Source organism: Melospiza melodia, chromosome 3 (genome assembly GCF_035770615.1).
Source record: "Melospiza melodia melodia isolate bMelMel2 chromosome 3, bMelMel2.pri, whole genome shotgun sequence".
NCBI lineage: Eukaryota > Metazoa > Chordata > Aves > Passeriformes > Passerellidae > Melospiza > Melospiza melodia.
The window spans coordinates 139,185,768-139,202,507 of record NC_086196.1 but is presented as its reverse complement, the minus strand read 5'-3'; the positions used below and the strand labels follow the sequence as shown (position 1 = coordinate 139,202,507).

Below are 16,740 nucleotides of genomic sequence, written 5' to 3'. Positions count from 1 at the left end.
TGCATGGAAATTCCCCAATTATGGGAAATTCCCAAGTAGACAAGTCCACGTGGATCTACAGACACAGGAGGGTCACACGTTCCCTGGGAAAGAGTGGACAAAGGTGGAAAATTCCCTGTGTTCCCAAGGGATCAGCCTGGATCCAGCAGAGGCCTAGGAAAAGCTGGATCTGCTTGCCCTGGAATTGGCAGCTCCACAGGAGAATTCCCAAAATCCTTGATGTGGATGCTCCGTTCCATAGGAATGGGACAAGGCTGTCCTGGATCTGGCAGAGAGGGATTTTTGCTGCCAAAGTCCAAGATCTCCAGGATATCTGTGGGATATCCATGCCCAAATCCCAGGGGATTTTTTGGGTAGAAAAGGGGCTCCAAGCTGGGAATGAGGTGGGAGAAAGGCAGAACAGGGAAGGGAATGCCTGGGATAGTGGGATAGGTCATTGGAAAAGACGAAAGTTAAAGCAGGTCCCCGTGCCCTGGAATGGATTTTGGATAGGGGATGGAATGCCAGGAAAAGGGGGAAAGGGTTTAAGCCGCAAAGGGATGAATTTGGATGGGATTTTGGGAAGGAATTCTTCCCTGGGAGGGTGGGGAAGGGGTGGGATGGAATTCCCAGAGAAGCTGTGGCTGCCCCTGGATCCCTGGGAGTATCCAAGGCCAGGTTGGAGCAGCCTGGGATAGTGGGAAGTGTCGGATTTGGAAAGGGATGAGGTTTAAGGATCCTTTCCCACCCAGAATATTCCATGGTTCCACAATTCCCTGTCTCCAGGACTGTGGCCCATGGTCCCTGAGGCTGCTTCTGTGGTATTCCAGGGACAGGGAATTCCATGCCTGTGTATCCCACTTTTCCCTGAGTATCCTGCTTCCCTTTTCCTCCCTATCCCTGCCCACAAACCTTCCATCCATGTGGAAAACAGGGAATCCAGAGGGATCCCCGGGCTGGAGGAAGGGCAGTGGGAATGGGATTGGGAATGGGAATGAGGAAGGCTGAGATAGGCCCCAAAAGGAGCCCTTCCCATCCCACTGAATTTCCTGTCAGGTCTGGAAACACCAGAATTCCTCTTTTTATTCTTATGATCCAGGTTTTTCCCAGATGTGGGATCTGTAAGTGATGGAGAAGGAAGGGCCTTCCAAAGGGGCCGGGACATTTTTGTTCCTGAAGGAATTTTAACCAAAGCCCATCCTTGGATTCCAAAAGAATGGTTCACATCCTTTGGAATGTGAACCATTTTTGGATCCTTCCCAAAAGCTGGAATGTGGAACCTCTTGCCTTTCCTTTCTTTTATTCCTTTTTTTTTTTTTTTTTTTTTGATTCCTGGTAAGTTCCAGATGTGTTTGCTAAAACCCAAGCCAGATATTCCTTGGAGCAAAATCCTCCAGGAATTCTCAATGAAAACAGGGATAATGCCCCATGGATGATCCCCAGAAGTGCCGAGACCTGGGAATTGTTTGGGATGGGGGATAACCTTTCCCATCCCAGGAAATTCCCTGTATTTCCAGTATTCCCTGCACCATCCCCATCCTGCTGCTTGTGCCTCTTTACCTAAAACTAGAGGTTTTATCTCTAAAAACCTCATTGAAAAGCCTTGGCTTTGGGAATCTCCCTCTCCCAAATTCGTCCTCGTATCCCTGACTTCCATGAGGAAGGGCTGAGGGAATTCCTGCCCCTCCCAGCCAGAATCGATCCAGGCTGACTCGGAGTGCTGGAATGGATGATCCAGGATGATCCTGGACTCTGCCCTAAGATCCAATGGAATCCATGGGCCAGCCAGGGAAAAGGCAGGGTGGGATAATGGGATGCGATAATCGGATAATGGGATGGGATCCATGGAATGGGATAAAGGGATAATGGGATGGGAAATTGGGATGGGAAATTGGGATGGGATGGAGATGGGAGGGGATGGGAAATTGGGATGGGATGGGGTTGGGTGGGGTGGGATGGGGATTGGATGGGGATTGGATTGGATGGGATGGGATGCATTGGATGAGATGGGATGGGATAATGGGATAATGGGATGGGGATGGGATAATGGGACGGGATGGGATAGTGGGATAATAAGATAATGGGATAGGATGACAGGATGGAATGAGATGGGCATGGGATAATGGGATGGGATGGGGATGAAATGATGGGAAGATGGGATGGGATACATAGGATGGGATCCATGGGAGGGGAAATTGGGATGGGGATGGAGATGGGATGGGATGGGATCCATAGGACGGGATGGGATCCATGGGATGGGATGGGATGGGATGGGATGGGATGGGATGGGATGGGATGGGATGGGACAATGGGATAATGGAATGGGATGGGACAATGGGATAATGGAATGGGATGCGATAATGGGATGATGGGATGGGATCCATGGGATGGGATGGGAAATTGGGATGGGATGGGATCCATTGGATAGGATGGGATAGTGGGATAATAGGATAATGGGAAGGGCTGTGGCTGGGGCTGGAGGTGGGAGGGAATGGGGAAGGAGATGGGATGGGAATGGAGATGGGATGGGATCCATGGGATGGGTTGGGGTGGGATATTTTCCATTGGCAGGGACCCACAGGGATCACCTGGTCCAACTCTGCCCTATCCAAAGCAGATCCAGTGTTAAATCCTGTTATTATGAGCCCCTCCACATGCTTCCAACCATCCCTCATCCCACAGGAATCCAGGAGCTTTTCCCAAAATGCTCCTTCCTGTTGCTGAGCTCCTCCTGGGACGATCCTTGGGATTTTACCTGAAATTCCCTTTCTTTGGCTCCTTCCCAAACTCTTTTGTCACGCCGAGAAAAGCCACAGCAAACAAACTTCCATGCACACGCAGGGAGCTCATTCCCATGGGAATGGCTGATCCTGGGATCTGGGGACAGGACATGGAGACAGAAAGGCACAGCAGTGTCCCAATATCCCGATCTCCATCCAGGATCCCATTCCGAGGCTGCTTTTCTGGCTGTTCCACCATTTCTCCTCCCCACCAGCAGCCCAAGAATGGGAATTCTGGGTCAATTCCCGTGGGAGATCCATCGGGAAAAGGCACTGAGCAGCCACAGCACTGCGGAGCCTCTCCCTACCTCGTGTCCAGGGACCCCTGGCTCAGGGAATCCCCCTCTCCCAGGAGCTCATCCTCGCTGTGGAAATACATCTCGTCCTCTTCCATCCTGGTGGGAACGCCGCGAACATCAACCCTGTCCTTTCCAGGATTCAGGATTCCCAAATTACGGAATCACTGAGCCCTTTGGGTTGGAAAAGCTCTCTGAGTCCTACCATCCCCAGCGCTGCCCAGGCCACCCCTGATCCATGTCCCCAGGTGCCACATCCACAGGGATTAGAAACACCACCAGGGATGGGGGCTCCAGCCCTTCCCTGTGCCAGGGATGGGCAGCGTTTTCCAGGAAGGAATTGTTCCCAAAATCCAACCTGAAGCCCCCATCCAGGACACGACTCTGCACATCCCACGCTCGGCAAACGCCACAACTCTTCCTAAAATGGGGCAGCCACAGCTCCTCTGGGAATTCCAGCCCAGCCCTTCCCTACCCTCCCAGCTGGGAATTCCTTCCCAACATCCCACAATCCCAAGTTCCCCTTTCCCACTGGAAGCCATTCCCTGGCTCCTGGCCTTCCATCCTTTTTCCCAAATTCCAGCTCTCCTGGAGCTCCTTGAGGCTTGGGAAGGGGCTCTGAGCTCTCCCTAGATCCCTAATTTTTCTGCTTTAATCCCACAGAGCCTCATCCCACAGGATTCACCTGATGAGAAACCAGAAAACCCATCCTGGAGCCATCCCAGCAGCATCATTGAATTCCCTGGAATACTCCAATTCCCTGGAATCCTCAAATTCCCTGGAATCCTTAAATCCCAGACTGGTTTGGGCGGGACGTAACCTTAAATCCCATCCAGTCTCACCCCTGCCAGGGTCAGGGACAACTTCCACTATAGCAGGGTGCTCCAAACCTCATCCAACCTTTCCTTGGACACTTCCATGAGGAATGGAGCATCCATCCCTGCATCCCAAAATTCCAGTGGCACAGTCAGGACTTGGATATCCCATCCCAGCCAGACTGACCTCCTGTCCTGGGTTGTAAAATGTGATTTGGGTGTGTATATTCTATTTTCCATCTGTCCGAGGTGGGGCAGCTCTCTTCTGTTCATTGGGCAGTTTTCTTTATCTCTCCCACAACCAACCTTCCCTCCAGGAGATCTCTGCTGTTAATGAGCCATTAATTATTAATTATCTTCTGTCAGAGGTGGGGCAGTTCTCTTCTGTTCATGGGCCAGTGAGTGTCACTGATAAAATTCCATCATCTCATTGGGAGATGCTCCACCCAGGGGGAGGAGCCAAACATTCCTACCTGGATACAATCTGACACTGGGAACACCACTGTTATAGACATATTTTGTGAAAATTCCTTTTGCCAGGATTTTTTTCTCCTGAAAAGCTGAGAGGCCTCAGAAACGAAATGTAAACAATGGTTATCTGCTGCTGTGGAATGCAAGAGGTGCATCTTTGATTGGTCTCATGTGGTTGTTTTTAATTAACGACCAATCACAGGTCCAGCTGTAGCGGGACTCTGAGCAGTCACAAGATTTTATTATTAATTCCTTTCCTTGCTAGCCTTCTGATGAAATCTTTTCTCTATTATTTTAGTGTAGTTCTAATATATGTAATTTCCTTTTAATATAATATATATCATAAAATAATAAATCAACCTTCTGAAACAGGGAACCAAGATTCTCATCTCTTCCCTCATCCTGAGACCCACAAATACCACCACACACTCCAGCAGCCTTTGCCCACTGCATTCCCAGAGGAGCAGCTTCCTTCTCCATTGCATTCCAGAGATGGGCCTGGAATTCCAGAGGAATTCCTTCCTGGAAATTCCATGTCCAACACCCTGGAACTTCAGAGGAAAATTCCCCCCTTGTGCAGGATCCCTGCTCCAGCAGAACCACAGCTGGCACTGCAGGAGGGCTGAGCCACCATGCGATGGGAGTGTGCCACCACCCTGACACACAGGGGGGCAGCTCCTGTCAACAACTCTGCCAATGTTGTTTTTGTTTGTTTGTACTACTACATTTGTATTTTTAATTTTCCCTAACAAAGAACTGTTATTCCTGCTCCCACATCTTTCCCAGAGAACCCCTTAATTTCAAAAATTATAATTTGTAGGGAGGGGATTTACATTTTCCATTTCAGGGGAGGCTCCTGCCTTCCTTAGCACCCTTTTCAAACCAAGACCCCTCTTCTTCCAGCTGTGCCATTCCCGGCTCCCTGCCCGACATCCCCCTGTTCAATCCATCACCACATTCCTGCTCAGCCTCATCCAAGCTCGCTGAGCCAGGAAACAAAACCATGCTGAGCCTCCAATTTGCTTTAAAATTCCCTGGAATCAGCCCAGTTCTCACAGTTAATGAACTGCCTTGGAGGGATATGAGCAATTAGAGAGATATTCCCTCTGTTTCCCATTTTTTTCCTTTTTTTGGCTGCAATAGTCATAATCCCAGATGGAATGTGATCCAAAATGGGACAACCCTGAGGGGGGAAATGGGATGGAAACAGCAGCTGATTCCAAGGCTCTGTTTGGCTTCACAGCTCCAGGCTGGCATCCCCGTGTGGATTCAAGGATTTGGCAGCACTGGGGGAATGTTTGGACTCGGTGCTCTCAGAGGGATTTTCCAGCCTGAAGTTTTCTGGTATTCCATGATTCGGGAATGCAGGGATTATCCTCCTTTATTCATCCCCGTGGAAGAGGTGGATCCATGAGGAGCAGACAGGGAATGTGGTGTTCCTGAGGGAGACGTGGGTGACACCAGGGCCCAGCTCTGCCTTCACTGTCCCCCTCTCTCACTTCCAGAGCCTTCCTTCCACCTCCATCTCATTCCTGAAGCATTCCAGCAACTTCAGGGCTTTGATGTCTCCCTTATTTCCAAATGCTCCCTTTCCCAATGGATTCAAGAGCTCCCAGAGTGGGGACCCACGGACAAAGCCACCCTGGACAGCACAATTCCAAAAACTGTGGAAAGTTGCCTAAAAAATTCTGTGATTCTGTGAAAATGTACCTTAGCATTCCATGAATCCCCTCGTGGCTGCAAATCCTGAATTTACAGAATCCCAGGAGTTGGAAAATCCCTCCAGGGTCATCGAGCCCCAGCTGTGCCCGATCCCCACCTTGTCACCAGCCCAGAGCACTGAGTGCCACATCCAGGAATTCCCTGGACACCTCCAGGGATGGGGACTCCACCACCATCCAAGCATCATGACCTGAGTATCCACAGGCTCGTGGAGAACTGGTCCCAGCTCAGACTCCATCCCAATGGAGTCACCTGCAGCATTCCCAGTCAATCCCATTGGGCTGGGATTGCAACTGCTTCCAGCAGCTTTGTGTCAAGGAATGTCAGGATTCAGTCCCTGGGATTGTTCCCATCCAGGAGCAGACCCCTGGAGCCCACAAAGACACCCAAGGAAAGCTACGGATCCCTAAATGAATGGAAAACGGGAATTCCCTTGGAAGAACTGGAGGTGTCCCACCTGCCACCATGGGGTTCCTCAGGAATTCCCAGCAAAAATCACCTGGTGTGGGATTCCACTTGTCCTGGGGTGCCACTGAGATCCCAATGGCTGCCCTGAAGCCACCTCAGTCCTGGGAGCACCATGTGCTCCATGGACACCTGGGATTCCACCTGGACCTAAATCCCACCAGTGAGGCCTGACCCAGAGCCAGACCCTCCATCCCCTCAGGATCAGGATGGAATGACACTTTCTGTCCAAGTGCTTCAATCCTGGAAGTCCAGCTCTCTCCAGGTATGGTGGAGCACCAGGAGCTGCTGGAGGCCACCTGGATCCCACTCTCACCTATTGGATCCCCCTCACTGGCAGATCCATGGAGTTGTTCCATGGATACACCAGTGAGCCCTGACACCCATCCAGACTTTTTATCCTGTTGAGATCAGGATGGAATGATGCTTCCTGTCCATGTGCTACACTCGTGGAACTTCAGCTATCTCCAGGTGTGGTGGAGCACCAGGACCTGCTGGAGGCCACCCTCACCTGAAGCCATTCCATGGATCCACCAGTGAGCCCTGACCCCCATCCAGACCTTTCATCCCCTCAAGACTTTCATGGAATTACACCTTCTGTCCATGTGCTACAATCCTGGAAGTTCAGCTCTATCCTGGAGCACCAGAACTTGCTGGAGGCCACCTGAATCCCACGCTCACCTGGAGCTGTTCCATGGATCCTCCGAGGGGAGGAGATGCCCCTTGGAGCAGCGCTGGGATGACGCCGCCCTTTCCCAACAATCCAAGCCCTCCCAATCCCCCTACAACCTCACATCCAGGGTCTCCGTGTCCCGTTACCTCCTGAAGCTCCTCTCCGTGGATTGCTGGTTGGATTTCCCGGGAGAGACGTCGGAGCTGTGCCGGTGGCCGGACAGGAGGCTGTCGGTCTCCAGGGAATACCTCCCGTCCCCCTCCGAGTGCACGCTGGGCGTCTCCAGGAATTCCTTGTCATTCCAGGTGCCCACCGTCCCATCCAGAGCCTGGTAGCGGATCTCTATGGAGATGCTGGTCTGGAAGACAGGGAGACACCATCAGCACCCTGTGGAATATTCCAGGAAAGCCAAAAAGCAGGAAGAACATTGGCTGTTGAGTGTTTTAGCCTTGCTGATCCCGAAGTTTCATTGTTCCTGGATGAGGAATCTTTGCTTCTTTTCTTCTCCCAAGGTCGGGATTAAATTGTGAGATGGAATTTCTTGTTGAGACTCAGGTGTTTATCTTATCTATGTTCTTATCTGTTCTTATCTATCTTATCTCACAAACCATGAGGTCCTCAACACTTCACCAAACCAAAAATGGAGCCCCATCTCTCTCTGCAAGGCCTTTTAAGGATAAACTGTTCCATTAAGAAATGACACCTAAATTATTTTTACTTTTTACCCAATAACCAACCACCCGTGGCCTGAAATGCAGTTTTTTATCCAATTACACAAAACCACCCAAACCCTTGGAGAATAAGGTGAAGAAGGTTATGAAAAAGGTGAAAAAGAAGGTGAAGAAGAAGATGAAGTAAAAAGGTGAAGAAAAAGAAGAAGGTGAAGATGAAAGTGAAGAAGAAAAAGGTGAAGTAAAAAGGTGAAGAAGAAGAAGAAGAAGGTGAAGGCGAAGGTGAAGAAGAAGAAGAAAAAGAAGAAGAAAAAGAAGAAGAAGAAGAAAAAGAAGAAGAAAAAGGAAAAGAAAAAGGAAAAGAAAAAGGAAAAGAAAAAGGAAAAGGAAAAGGAAAAGGAAAAGGAAAAGGAAAAGAAAAAGAAAAAGAAAAAGAAAAAGAAAAAGAAAAAGAAAAAGAAAAAGAAAAAGAAAAAGAAAAAGAAAAAGAAAAAGAAAAAGAAAAAGAAAAAGAAAAAGGAAGAAGGTGGTGAAGAAGGTGGAGATGAAGAAGGCAAAAAAGATGGAGATGAAGAAGAAGAAGGTGAAGAAGATGAAGAAGAGGGTAAAAAGAAGAAGGTGAAGAAAAATGAAGATGAAGAAGAAGGTGATGAAGAAGGGGAAGAAGAATATGAATTTGGTGAAGAAGGTGAAAAGTTGGTGAAGAAGAAGAAGATGAAGAAGAAGGTGATGAAGAAGGACCGGCCACTACCCTAAAACCTCCATCTTGCCCCATATTTATTACCATATTCTAAAACCCCAAGCTCCAAGTTTTCCACCCTGTGACATCACACACTTCTACCCAACTCCACACCCACAATCCCAGTGTTCTCAATCAGTTCTGGAAGCTTCTCCACAGCCTCAGGTCAGATGCAGTGCTCTCCTGGGGGTCAGAGTGTGTCAGCATAGAAAGTCTGGAATTCCCAGCATCCAGGGCTCCAACATCAGGACACCTGGAGAGCAGCTTTGGGCCAGAGAGGGATCTGACCATGGTCCTGATTCACTGGAACTCCTGGTGCATCCCAGACCAGCGGCAGCAGAGCCGGGAGAAGGAAAAGCCCGGAGGAGCTGCAAACCCTGGGAGCAGCTGGAGGAACCAGGAGCAGATGGAGCCAGTTCCTGGTGGAGCTGGTCCACCATTTTGTTGGGAATTCTAGCCTGGGATACTGCTAATCGATGGATTTGTGGTGCTTTATTCCATACTGGTCCTGTCTCCTGCCAGGACAAGGTTTTTAAGGAATGGACATCCCTGGGGAGCCTTGGGGAGCAGTTGGAGGCACCCTGGTGGAGCTGCACTCCCTGGTCCACCACTTTGTTGGGAATTCTACCCTGGCATACTGCTACTCCATGGATTTGTGGCACTTCACTCCAGCCTGATCCTATCTCCAGGCTGGGCACAGTTTTTTAGGAATGGGCATCTCAATCTTAGATTGGTTCTGGTTTGAGTCTCCCAGTCTGGCCATGACCAGCCCAGGTGGGGCTTGGGGACACAAAGGGACCTCTCATGGCCGTGTCCAAGCTTCATCTCAAGCTTCTCATGGATCACAGAATCCTGAAATGGTTTGGGTGGGAAAGGACCTTGAAACTCCTCCCATTTCCATTCCACCTTCCAGGGTGCTCCAGCCCCAATGTCCAACCTGGCCTTGGACACCTCGCAGGGATCCAGGGGCAGCCACAGCTTCTCTGGGAATTCCAGCCCCGCCAGGAATTCCTTCCCAAAATCCCACATCCAATCTCCGATCTAAACCTCCTTGGATGAACCAGCTCTGAGTAAGTTCCTCTCCCTTTTCCATGTGGCCATTCCCAACTTACTCCAGGTTGCAGCAAATTTGAGTTTGGAGCTTTCAAGTATTTTTCTCACTAAAATATTTCCCTTTATCTCCATAAAATCTTTATTTTTTTTCTCCCTAAAGTCATTCCTTTTCTTCTCCTCATTTCCCTTTTTTATCCCTAAAATATTTCCCTTTTTTTCCTCTCAAAAATCTTTCCCTTTTTCTCCCTAAAATCTTTCCTTTATTTCTTCCTAAAATATTTCCTTTTCCCTCTCAAAAATCTTTCTCTTTTTCTCCCTAAAATAGTTCCTTTTCTTCTCCCTATTTTCCTTTTTTCTCCCTAAAATATTTCCTTTTCTTTCTCCCTAAAATCTTTCTTTTCTTTTTCTCCCTAAAATATTTCCTTTTTTCTCCCTAAAATCTTTCCCTTTTCTCCCTAAAATCTTTTCCTTTTTCTCCCTCAAATCTTTCCTTTTTTCTCTCTAAAATCTTTCCTTTTTCTCCTTCAAATCTCTCCCTTTTTTCTCCCCAAAATATTTCCTTTTTTCTACCTAAAATCTTTCCCTGCATTCCAAATGGAATCAAATCCATGAGATTTCATCCCACTGCCTTTGCTCTCGTGGTCAAAATCTTTCTGAAAGCTCAGATTTGGACAAAGCAATTTCGGGGAAAAAAAGAAAAAAGCCAAAAAGCAATTCCCAGTTCATTCTCCTGGAAAATGCCTCTTTTGAAAACCCATCATCTGCTGACAAGATTAAAGTACAAGGAAAAAAAGCACTTTTCCACCTCCACTCTGCTTCCATGGAGAAATTATCTGTTATTTTGGGTTCAAAACCAACTGATATTAGTAAAAAAAAATAAAGAAGAAAAATGAAAGAAAAATAAAATGTTAAAAAGTGGGGAGTGGGGAAATTTCTTAAAGAAATTCTCCTTTTTCCATGTTTTGCAGCCTTCCCCCCTGGTCCAAACAAGGGGATGTTGGAAAGTTGGAAAATCCAAGATTTGGGAAGAGAGCAACAATTCCAGAGGGATTCTGTGCATCCCACACGTGACAGCCGAAGGGTGACTCAGTCCCAGCTGGGAATGGAGATCTGGGGGAAGGTTTTGATTGATTTATCATCTTTATTTTTTTTTTGCAAAATCCGAATTTGAGTCAATCACACCTAATTTCCCCCCCAAAGCTATTAGAGAACATTAAAAAAAATAAATAAAAAAAACCACCAAAAACCAAAAAACAACAAAATGAAAAACAGGGATCAAAGTTGGAATATTCAGGTTTTTTACATTTTCAGACATTTTGTGGTTAAAATCTCCTTTTCCAGCTGGATTTAGGAGTTAAAAAACCCTTTCAAGGCAGGAAAAATTAAGGCTATAAGAAAGTGAAAGATCTGTGGGATGAGTGGGATCACGCCTTGGAAGGGCAATTAGGAGGATGGGGGTTGGAATTAGGAGAAATTCCAGTTGGAAACAATGGAATGGAAAAGAACTTTAAGGAGAAAAATTCCTGCAGAGCTGGGAGGGGTTGATCTTTCCCTGGGGATTTTAAATTGATTTTTAATGGATTTTTTTTTTTCCTGCTGTTGAGAGAAAAAAAAAAAATAATTCTGAGCCATCCTGGCTTTGCTGTTGTAGGAGAATGGACACAGCTGGTATTCTGCTCCTGGCTCCAGCATTCCCGGAGCTTTTAATCTCCTGGAGAAGGCAATAAAGTCAGGAGGGAGGGTGGGAGCTGCCAGGGATGGTTCTCAGGCAGCCCAGAAAAAAGAAAAACAATTTCCAAATTTTCTTTTGGGTTCCATTATGGAAAAATGAGGCTGTTCCCAGAAATTGCCTCGGGATGGGTGGGAAAGGATCGTAAATCCCATCCCATTCAAATCCCAAAATGTCCCACCATCCCAGGGTGATCCAGCCTGGCCTTAGACACTGCCAGGGATTCTCTGGGAATTCCAGCCCAGCCAGGAATCCCTTCCCAAGCTCCCCTTTCCCACTGGAAGCCATTCCCTGCCTCCTGCCCCTCCAGCCCTTGCCCAAATCCCAGCTCTCCTGGAGCCCCTTTGGGATGGGGAAGCGGCTCCAAGGATTCCCTGGATCCTGCCCTGATCCAGCTGCACATTCCCAGCCCTCCCAGTCTGGCACTGGATCCATCCCCATCCCAACTCCTCTCTGGGAAGGAATTTCAGGAACAAGGGGGTTCACTGGGAATTCAGGACTCCAGGGAGGGTCTCTCTTCCCTTTTCCATCCCTGAATTCCATAAAAATCCTTCGGGATAGATCCTGAGTGTCCTTGATCCCAGAATTCTGGAATGGTTTGGATGGGATCCCTTCAATCCCATCCCAGGGACACTTCGCACCATCCCAGGGTGATTGAAATCCATCTTTGGACACTGCCAGGGATTCTCTGGGAATTCCAGCCCAGCCAGGAATTCTTTCCCAAGATCCCACAAACTCAAGCTCCCCTTTTCCAGTGTGAAGTCATTCCCTGGCTCCTTCCAGCCCTTTCCCAAATCCCAGCTCTCCTGGAGCCCCTTTGGGATGGGGAAACAGCTCCAAGGATTCCCTGGATTTTTCCCTGATCCAGCTGCACATTCCCAGCTCTCCCAGCCCTGGAGCAGCTCCGTGCTCGCCTCTGGACTCTGACTGTTTTCCCAAACCCTTGCATCACACGGAAAATCCCTGTGGCACCTCCTCACCTGGAATTCCACAATTTCCACACCCCTCTGGGAAAACGAGGATAAGAACCACCCCCTCCCCGGGTCTGGGAGCCCCGAGCCCCCATCCCGAGGTTAAAATCTCCCCCTTTTTGGAAAAATCTTTCCCTTTCTGGGGCAGCCGCCGCTTCCCTCGCTGCATTCCCACCTCCCGGGAGCCGTTTCCCATGGAAACGGAGTTTAGGAACTGGCTTGGAAACGCCGCAATTTCTGATCCTGATATCCAACCCCGGGGGTTCCATTAAAAATCAGCCTCCCCCCCTTCCTTTTCCCGGGAAGCCGCCGCCTCATCCAGCACCAAGGACAGGGACGGGTGAGGGGAATTCTTGGAATTGTCAGGGAGGGGAGCAGGATTTCATTAAGTGGCTTCTCCTGGGGGAGGGTGGAGGGAGCAGAACCAATAAAAACCAGGAATGCAGTCCTGAGCAGGGAGGGGAAGTGCAAGGAGTGCAGATGTGCTTGGGAAAAATAATTCCAGCTGCTCGCTGGTTTATTGGGAATTTGCCTGATGAAAATCATTCTCCAAAGGAGGAAAATCCCAGATTTTTAGGATCATTCGGTGTCACAAAGGGCAGAGAGGGAAATCAATGGATGGAAGTTGAATCATCCCAAATTTCTGGTGGCAAAGTAATTCCTGATGGCCTCCTGGCCTGGCCAGGGCTTGGGATGGGATCCTGGAATCCCAGACTGATTCGGGCGGGAAAGGACCTTAAATCCAATCTCATTTCAACCCTGACAATTCCCACTGTCCCAGGTTGCTCCAAGCCCCATCCAGCCTGGCCTTGGACATTCCCAGGGATCCAGGGGTGGCCACAGCTTCTCTGGGAATTCCAGCCCAGCTCCTTCCCACCCTCCCAGCCAGGGATTCCTTCCCAATATCCCAACTATCCCTGCTCTCTGCCAAGAGAACTGGATGAGCTTTAAGGTCCCTTTCAACCCAAAACATTCCATGATTCCTTGATAAATGACACTCAGAATCCATCCTGAGGGATTTTTATGGAATTTGGGATGGGAAATGGAGGAAGGAGGAAGGGACACCCTTCCTGGAGTCCTGAGATTCCGAGTGAACCCCCTTGTTCCCAAAATTCTTTCTCAGAGAGGAGTTGTGATGGGAAAGGATCCAATCCCAGACTGGGATTGTGCAGCTGGATCAGGGAAGGATCCAGGGAATCCTTGGAGCCGCTTCCCCATCCCAAAGGGGCTCCAGGAGAGCTGGGATTTGGGCAAGGGCTGGAGGGGCAGGAGGCAGGGAATGGCTTCCAGTGGGAAAGGGGAGCTTGGGATGGTGGGATCTTGGGAAGGGATTCCAGGCTGGGCTGGAATTCCCAGAGAATCCCTGGATCCCTGGCAATGTCCAAGGCCAGGTTTGATCACCCTGGGACGGTGGGAGGTGTTGGGGTTGGAATGGGATGGGATTTAAAGTCCCTTCCCATCCAAACCCATCTGGAATTCAGTGATTCCATCCTGAGCTCTGTTTCTCCCTGTCCATGCTCGGATCAAACCAGGTCCATCCCTGTTTTTCCCCCATCCCAAACTTCCCACGCTTTTCCAATCCGAGTTTCCCTGTGCACCCTCCGGACATTCCCGACCACCTCATCCCTTCAGAGCAGGAGTAATGGGATCAAGGTACAGAACACCGATATCCCTGATCCCACAGGTTCAGCAGAGACACGGACACACGGATCCGGGAATGATGGGAATGCTGGCCTCGGTGACCCACCTGGATGGAGGAATTGTTGTCATCGATGAGCGTGTCCGTCACCTCCAGCTGCCCTTCCGCCACCACCTTCTGCAGGACCATCCGGAACGTCCCGATGAGCCTGCGGAGCAAAGGACAGGAAATCCCGGGAGTTCTCACCCACCAGCACCGGGTTTTCGCAGGAAAAGGGATTTGCTTCCTGTTTTCCTTAGGAAGAGGGAGAGGTGAGATCCCAGATTGAGGCTCAGTGGAGGTGATGGAAAAAAGGAGAAGCTGAGAGAGGAACCATTCCAAGGGAATAGGAAAGAAGGAGATTTGGGAACCATCACTCTTAAATTCCTGGGATACCACTGAGGGATCCCAAAGACTTTTCCATATGGAATCTCCACAGTGGACACCTTTAATTGTGTGATATCCCTACATTTCCATGCTGGTGATTCAAACAAGGAGCTTGCGGATTGCTCCTCATCCGTCTGCACCAAGTCATGGAATCATGGAATGCGTTGGGTGGGAATGGACCTTGGAGCTCATCCCAATTCCTTCCACCATCCCAGGTGGCTCCAAGCTCCAATGACATGAAGGGATTGTTCCCAAAATCCAACCTGAACCTCCCCATGGCCATGCCTTCTCATCCTGTCCCTGTTCCCAGGGAACAGATCCCAGTCCTTTCTGGCTCCTCCCGGGGAGTTGTGCAGAGCCACAGGGTACCCCCTGAGCCTCCTTTTCTCCAGGCTGAGCCCCTTCCCAGCTCCCTCAGCCCCTCCTGGGGCTCCATTCCCTTCCCAGCTCCCTCAGCCCCTCCTGGGGCTCCATTCCCTTCCCAGCTCCGTTCCCTTCCCTGGACACACTCCAGCCCCTCCAGGTCCCTGCAGGATTTCCACCTCCATCCCTCATTTTCCACATTCCAAGCATGGATCCATCCCTGCAGAGCTCTGTCTCCAAGGTGCCCCGCAGGATATGGAACAGGAAAATCTTTCCTTTGTTTGCTCCTGAATTCCCAGCCCAGAAGAAATAATGCATCCCATGGAAACGTCCTTCTTCTTCTCCAAGATGAGGAAAAAGCTGCTGCATCCACCTGGATTTCAGGGTTTCGAAAACAACATTATTCCCTTTCTGCTAGAGCAGCAGCACTTTTGTTTTTGAAAGCATTCCTTGGGTTTATTTCGTGGAATATCCTGAGATGGAAGGCTCCCACAAGTATCATCCAGGCCAATTCCAGCTTTTCCTCAGGAATGGAGCCTTCAGGGCCCAGATTCCTGCAGCTCTCTCTGTTTTTTTAACCTGTTTGGAATCCAGAACATTCCCTGCTCCTCTTGGATCCAGGTGGATCCAGGGGCTTTTGGCTCCCAGGTGCTCAATGCCTGGAGAGGGCTGAGGAAGGAAAAGGAAAATTCCTCCTGGGATATTTCCCCTGCAGAGCTGCTCCAGATCCAGGATCCAACATTGGGATCTGGAGCTGCTGGTACGAGTCCAGAGGAGGCCCTGGAGCTGCTCCAGGGACTGGGAAGAGCTGGGAATGACCAGCTGGAGAAAGGAAGGATCCAGGGAGAGCTCAGAGCCCCTTGCAGGGCCTCAAGGGGATCCAGGAGAGCTGGAGAGGGACTGGGGACAAGGCATGGAAGGACAGACACAGGGAATGGCTCCCAGTGGGAAAAGGGAGCTTGGGATTGTGGGATCTTGGGAAGGAATTTCTGGCTGGGCTGGAATTCCCAGAGAATCCCTGGATCCCTGGCAGTGTCCAAGGACAGGTTGGAACAGGCTTGGAGCACCCTGGGATAGCGGAAGATGTCAGGGTTGAAACGGGACAATCCTTAAGGTCCCTTCCATCCCATGAATCCCTGACAAAACCAGGTAATTCAGAGCCATTCCAAGCCCTGTAGCAGAGGGAAGGGGACAGGTGGGACCTTGGGAAGGAATTCCTGGCTGGGCTGGAATTCCCAGAGAGTCCCTGCATCCCTGGCAGTGTCCAAGGCCAAGTTGGACAGAGCTTGGAGCACCCTGGGACAGTGGAAGGTGTCAAAGCTGGAATGAGACAATCCTTAAGTTCCTTTCCCACCCAAAGCATTCCATGAATCCCTGACAAAGCCAGAGCTATTCCAAGCCCTGCAGCAGAGAGAGGGACAGCAGGGACCTTGGGAAGGAATTCCTGGCTGTGGAGGTGGCACAGGTTCCTCAGAGACGCTCCTGTCCTTCCTGGGATCCTTCCCAAGACACTTCCCCCGGCAGGATCCGAGCAAGACGGAATTAAAAATTCAGGACCTGTCTGAGCCGCCGTTCAATTCCGAGTGTTCCATAATTCATCAGGGCCCTGCTCCCTCCCTTCCTCACCGTTTGTGCTGATGGAAAAAGGGAAATTTTCTGGGTCATCCGTAATTTCATCAGCCCTGAGGAGCAGCTCCGGTTTCCAACTCCAGCCAGGCTGGTTCAGCATCTGGAGCTCGCTCAAATCCCAGGATCAGGGAGTCCGGGATGCTCCGAACCCCGGGACACACCAGGATTTGCCCTCATGGTGCATCCCAACTCCCAGGGATGCCTCTCCTGTATCCCTGGGGCGACACCAGGGACACTGTGAGGATGGTGAATCCCATTAATCCGGTCAGGCTTTGCCAGCACTGAAGTTTTCCAAGGGCCAGAATTCCAGGTGTCTGTG

The 16,740-nt window shown here is 49.9% G+C and overlaps 1 protein-coding gene across 4 annotated transcripts in view; it reads right to left on the bottom strand.

The window, feature by feature from the left end:
* Positions 1–16,740, bottom strand: part of OTOF (otoferlin) — a 103,521-nt gene that overhangs the window by 71,968 nt on the left and 14,813 nt on the right. For 3 of the 4 annotated variants that reach the window (XM_063153232.1, XM_063153230.1, XM_063153231.1), the window contains exons 4-5: positions 14,112–14,211; positions 7,348–7,559 (exon numbers count right to left, since the gene is read on the bottom strand). In XM_063153232.1, coding sequence (XP_063009302.1) covers positions 7,348–7,559; positions 14,112–14,211 — 312 coding nt within the window. Of the gene's footprint in view, positions 1–3,067; positions 3,155–7,347; positions 7,560–14,111; positions 14,212–16,740 lie in introns of all 4 variants that reach the window. The other variant, XM_063153229.1, reaches the window with a different exon arrangement.